The following is a 6,000-nucleotide window of genomic DNA, read 5'->3' as shown; positions in this document are numbered from 1 at the left end:
AAAAATATTTTGATTGTGTATCACTTAGCCACATGGCTAGTTGTTATATAGCATTAATGTTGTGCCATCGTTCTCCAAGTTACAAAACATGCCGATATGATCCATGCACAACATTATGATGCAGCCAAACAATGGAGAACATCTGACAGATGAACGGGATCACTTTTTTGCCATGAACCAATGGCCTCAGTCCAGATTCAGGCACATCAGTGCTTTAGTCCAGAGTCTAGTGAACAGATGTATAAATCCAGTTGGTGCTGATTGGCATTCTTATTGGAATTCTGAGGTCGAGGCTAGCCAGCACTCAGTCAATATGATATTTGTTCTATGTATAAACAGATTATTTCAGTCTAAAGTGCATTTGTCACAAGAACTAGATACATTTAAAAGTACATACACTTTTCTGGAATGGATTGATGTGTGTATCCAGCATCCAATCTACATTGTTCTCAAGTTGTAATGGAACAATTGATATAGTGCTGCCAGCAGCACATCTAACCAGCAGTGTTCTTCAGCATTGAGTCAGAGTCCATATACAATACGAAGGTGTTGTAATAACAAGGGAATGACTAGAATACAAACCTGATGAACGCATGAGTTGCTTTCAGCCCGGCTTAAGCTTACTATTAGAAAATGCTTATGTAACTCACACACACCTTCTGAGCATGGTTCACTGTCCCAAGTAGTGGTACTTACATCACTTACAGAGAGAAAGAATGAGTTTGCTCTACAGCCTTAGCCGAGAGCCAGCTGGCTTTTAGCTCATGCAGTAGAGGCTTATGCACTAAGCCAGAGATCCCAGGTTAGATTCCACCTATGAGTATGTCTTCACTACAGAGGAGATCGAAGCTGCCACTCTTGATCTTCCAGGGTTTGAATTAGTGGGTCTAGTGAAGAGGGCACTCCGGTCGATGCTTCCACGAGGAGTAAGGGACAGTTCTCCCTTCAACTTCCTGCAGTATGGACAGCTCCAAAAGTTGAATTGAGCTACAATTAACGTAGCTGAAGTTGCCTATCTTAATTCAACCTTATCCCATAGTGTAGACATACCCTATAAGGGTTACACTTAAAAACAAACATCACTATTAATTTATAGATGGAGCCTTCCATCTTCTCAAGAACAAACTTGTGTTCTGATTAATAAAGTTTAAAAAGAAAAATACAGACAACTAATACTTTTTGGAAAATACAAATGATACAGGCCTTCAGGTTTGATTTTACAAAGAATTTTGTTTGGCATTCTGAAGATATATAGAAGTTCATGTGTATGAGAGCAGGTGCATCACTGTTTTCACGGGGTGGCTGTCAATATTTAAAAGATTAAAAGATTCAACTTCAGAGTTAATAGCTTAAATCCCATCCAGATACAACCAGGAATCACTGTGTATAGCATTTGTAGTTTATAGTCAGTGTTCCCTCTTAACTGTGTGGCAGCACAGCTTCCTAGGTGATTAATCAGCCCCAACCAGTCAGTCAGCTCCGTGCAAGGAGCCCTGAGCCTCTGACTGGGTGGGGCTGATTAATCACCTGTGAAGCGTGCTGCAATGGAGTTTAGAGGGAACACTGTTCATAGTCTGGCCCAACCCCTTCCAAAATGCTATACAATAACTTAGTACCACAACCAGCCTTCTGGGTCACAGAGCTTGTCTTCTCACGTATCTGAATTGTAACTTATACACAGTAGTACCTATGAGGGTATGCACAGAATAATAATGAAAGGATTAAAATACCCATGTAAAAGGCTACTCTTAAGCAATCGCCTATCTTAAGAAACAATTCTGGGCCACCTTTATTAAGCATGTAATCTAAGTAACCAATTTTTGTGAGGCCCTTGACATGGTTGCTTAAGTCAGGTTTTCATTTTATTGTGTTATTGCACTGTATGGGCAATGAAGCAGCATTTTAATAAATGAACTGCAGTGGAAAAATCCATATTACATAGCTCCCTCTTAGCAAGGATTACTTAATACAGTACTTAGCACTGTTGGCAACTGTAAACCTGTCACAGACTTAACATTCCTGATGAGTAGACAAAATAAAAAGACATTTTCTAAATGACAATGCATCTGTTGCAGTGAGCCTTGTAAAAGGATCCTTTTAGTGTCAGTAGATAATGAAAATACGTGTTACCTATGACTCAGTTAAAATGATGTCATGACCTGGCAATTTCTTTTCAGCACTGACACATTCATGCGGCATCTTGTAAATTTAAAAGGAGTCCTCATGCTGGATTGTTGTCGGCCAGGAACTGTAATTCTAAGTTTCTTGCAAATTGTGAATAGCACCAGATGGGCCATGAATAGCTTGGAAGCCTATATATTTTTTTCATTTATTTTTTAATGCAAATTACACTAGTAAGTAAAAAAAATCACTTTTGTTAAAAATACATTCAGAATTAACAAACGCAAAAAGGAAAAAAAAAGACACATTTGGATTGTAACTCTTGCCTTCTGAATATTTAGCTTTATAACAAAAACCCAGCCTAGAAAAATAACATTCTTTACTGGATTTTGAGGTGGATACAGCTGTACAAATCAAAAATGTCATTCCAGATATTTTCACACTACTGTGCTCCAAACTGCTTCCAAGACATCATCCTTTAGTGTAGTAGTCAACAGTCCTGAAATACTAGTGCTTTAACTGCAACTTAATCAGGAATATGAATGCCTACTATATATATGTGTATATATCTTTATATATTTGAGTGTATGTATACATATGTGTGTACATATGCAATATATAAATATACACACATTATTTTTAATACTTAGCACTTACATAGTAATTCTAAGCACTGCACAAACATTAATTAATCCTCACAACCACTGTGTGAGGTAGTTATTATTATTCCCATTTTATAGTTGGGGAAACTGAAACAGAGTGATGTTAAGGACAAATTTTCTAACTTGGGTACCTAAAGTTAGGGCCCTAAATCCATGCTGAGGCACCTAAATAAACTGTTTAACTTTCAAAGGAGCAGAGCAAATATAGCTCCCATTCAATGTGAATGGAATGTCAATGCAAGGCATGACTGCTCATTATCCTTGAAAATAAGCCACAATTTAGGTGCTTACATACTGGAGCTGGTAAAAAAAAATGTAAATGAAAAATGCAGTTGTGTTTAATTCAAAATGTTTCACTGGAACAGTATTTTTGATGGGAAGAAGTGAAAATGAATTGTTTTTGACTTTTTCATTATTTTATACATTTTGATTAATTTAATCTGGACTTTTATATTTAATTTATCTGCATTTGTAAACATTTAAAATCTAATATAAAAGTTAATATGAAATAAATCAGCATGATCAAAACAAAATGGTTCAACAGGAACAACATGTTTCAATTGGCCCAACTCAAAATTTGTCAGATATTTGTCAGAAATTTCAGCTTTTTTTTTTCTGAGTCATAATGAAAAAGAGTTTGAGCTGTAAGAATTTTTCATAGAATGGGCAATTCCAGTTTCTAGCCAGCTCTACTAAATATAGATTAGGAGTCTAAACTTAGTTACCCACATAGGAAAATTTTTGAAGACCCCAATTTAGCAAAAGACATTAAGCATTTAAAGTGGTTTGCTGGTCCAGGGCCTAAGTGACTTGTCTGTAGTCACATGGCTTGTCAGAAACCGGGATTAAAAATCAGGAAATCCTGGCTCTTAGCCCCATGTTCAAGCCAAAATGTTATACAGCTTCCCTCAATATATGTAGGTGTGTATTATATATACATACATACATGCACACATACACACACACACACATATAGAGAAAATCTTACAGAATTAATGTAAATATAGTTCCTAAGCCTGTCTTATATCTTATTTTCAGTGGGAAATACTTGCCACACTGTCATTATCCAGATTTATTGTTTGTGACATGTTACATCCATGCATACACAGCAAAGGGTGCCAATTTCTATAATAATGGATAAGTAGAGTTAGTGCTCAGGGCAACAGAACCTATAAACCACAGAGACTGTGAAGGTTTGTCAAACTAAGACAAGAGTAACTTTGTGATGACTTGTACCTTTCCAAGCACTGAACCCTCATGCCTCAAGGACAGGTGGCTTTCAGGTGTATGTGGCAGGCATATGTATTTGTCTGTGCAGATTCTGAGCAAAGAAAGAATGACAGTTCAAGTTCTTGAAAAGCCTGAGCAAAATATTTTTTTTCCTAATGAAAGCTGCCTAAGTGCTTGAAAATACAGATCAAATTCAGAATAAAACAAACGTTCCTATGAGTTCAGAATATGTCATAAGCACATTGACCTACTAAGTAAAATCCCCAAAGGCATCTTGTTGCCAACTACATAACAGCACAGTTTTTTTTTCAGCCACAATAATACAGGAAGATAAAATACACATTCTAACACACAACATATCCCCAAATATACCACAAAAAGGTCTCCAATATTTCACCAATGCAGCTAGTCTCTCTCTACTCTACACCAACCATCCAAAAAAAAAAAAAAAAGTTAACTCCCTTCTGGTGCAATTAGAAAAAAGAATGCTTACTTACAGGGTTTTCAACTGAAATTAGATATAAAAGAGTAAACGTAGCTAATACATATTCAGCTGGCCTCTGTTGATAGAAATCTGCAGATGTCTCTTTAGTTAATAAAAGGTATATTTAGAGTAGTTATAAAAGCACCTACAGTGTAATAAATAAAACCAGTGGGGTTACGAAACACTGTTTCTGGTGTTTATTTCTGAAAGGTTCAGTTATTGGTTTAATGAGGGATTCCCTTTGCCCCTTTCCCAACCCCAGAGCTCTATTTGGTTTTTTTTTAGAGCGTTATAAATTGTTTGTTTTCTTGACCACTGTGAAGGCTCATTAGTAAAGCACTTCTCTGACAGCTGGCAGTTTTCATACACGGTCGCTCTGGTGCTGCTGAGCAACAGAGCCTATTCCCCTGACACACACACACACACACACACACACACACACACACACACACACACACACACACACACACACATAAACACACACAATCTTTCAGAGTTAAGAGCAGCATGTTGAATCTAAAGGAAGTCGCTTCAGTAAGCCTGCACTGAGTTTCTCTGATGTGCAATTTAGTTGGGTTAAGGCAAGTATGTACTGTACAGCCTTTAGGGCAAACAACTTGCTGTCTATTGGCTTCTGTTACAAGGTCATCATGGTATTTTTTTAAATATTGTAATGACTAAGGAGACGTGGTGCTACTTGAAGTGGTCCCAGAAAGAACTCAATTAGATGAAATAATTTCATAACTCAATTAAAAAGAATGAAGGTAGTAAACACACGTAATAGCCAGCAGATGGCACTAATGCTTCTCCTTTTGAACCTTCCAAAGGTCTGGCAGTTGTTTTTGTGTATTCAGGAAATCCAGGAAGGGGGTAATGTACATCTCTGCCTGTACTTGTTGGAAAGAGAGGTCGAATGCACCTTTTGTTTCTCTGTCTCTGTGTATGCTCATTTTTTAAAACACAAAGGTTGGTGGTTTTTTTTTTCTGTTTGTAGAACACATGGGGCCATCCTGAAACAAGTTTTTTGAAAGGTCTTTCAGCCCCACACAGAAGTCACCGTGTTCACTTTGACCTAAAAGAGAGACACAGGAAAAAAAGATATTTGTAATCATCTCACAAATGTACTGATGTATCACCTCCCTTCATGTGAGACACCCACTAGACTGCAAAGTTCAGCTGCAACAACCTCCCCCCCTGAAGACAGAGATCACTTCCTCTGCCCGTTTGCATGCTCAGACAGATTGCATACATATGTGCACAGAAAGAAGGCATGGGCAAGTGATTTACTCATATAATCTCTTTAGCATCTTTTAAAACGTTATCAAGGTATTTGAAGCAGGTTCTCAAAACCATTTTGGGTAGGAGCAGTATTTATAATTCTCTCAAGCTGCTGACCATGTGTAACCTAGAGGAGGACCTGAACCATGGTAATCCAGCAAAATAGATGGACTTGGTATATAGAACAGAATGGCTGCATACTCAAATCACCTATGACTGCCTCAG

The 6,000-nt window shown here is 37.4% G+C and overlaps 1 protein-coding gene across 5 annotated transcripts in view; it reads right to left on the bottom strand.

Annotated features, from left to right (window-relative positions):
* Positions 1-2,315: 2,315 nt before the first annotated feature.
* The window catches only part of NKAIN2 (sodium/potassium transporting ATPase interacting 2), a 762,798-nt gene continuing 759,113 nt past the window's right edge, over positions 2,316-6,000 (bottom strand). For all 5 annotated transcript variants that reach the window (XM_006139449.4, XM_014581722.3, XM_075924074.1 and 2 more), the window contains one exon: positions 2,316-5,569. In XM_006139449.4, coding sequence (XP_006139511.1) covers positions 5,560-5,569 — 10 coding nt within the window. In that variant the 3' untranslated portion in view covers positions 2,316-5,559. The remainder of the gene's footprint in view (positions 5,570-6,000) is intronic.

This window comes from Pelodiscus sinensis, chromosome 3 (genome assembly GCF_049634645.1).
Source record: "Pelodiscus sinensis isolate JC-2024 chromosome 3, ASM4963464v1, whole genome shotgun sequence".
NCBI classification, from domain to species: domain Eukaryota; kingdom Metazoa; phylum Chordata; order Testudines; family Trionychidae; genus Pelodiscus; species Pelodiscus sinensis.
Note: the sequence above shows the minus strand (reverse complement) of the source record. Positions and strands in the feature narration are given on the sequence as shown.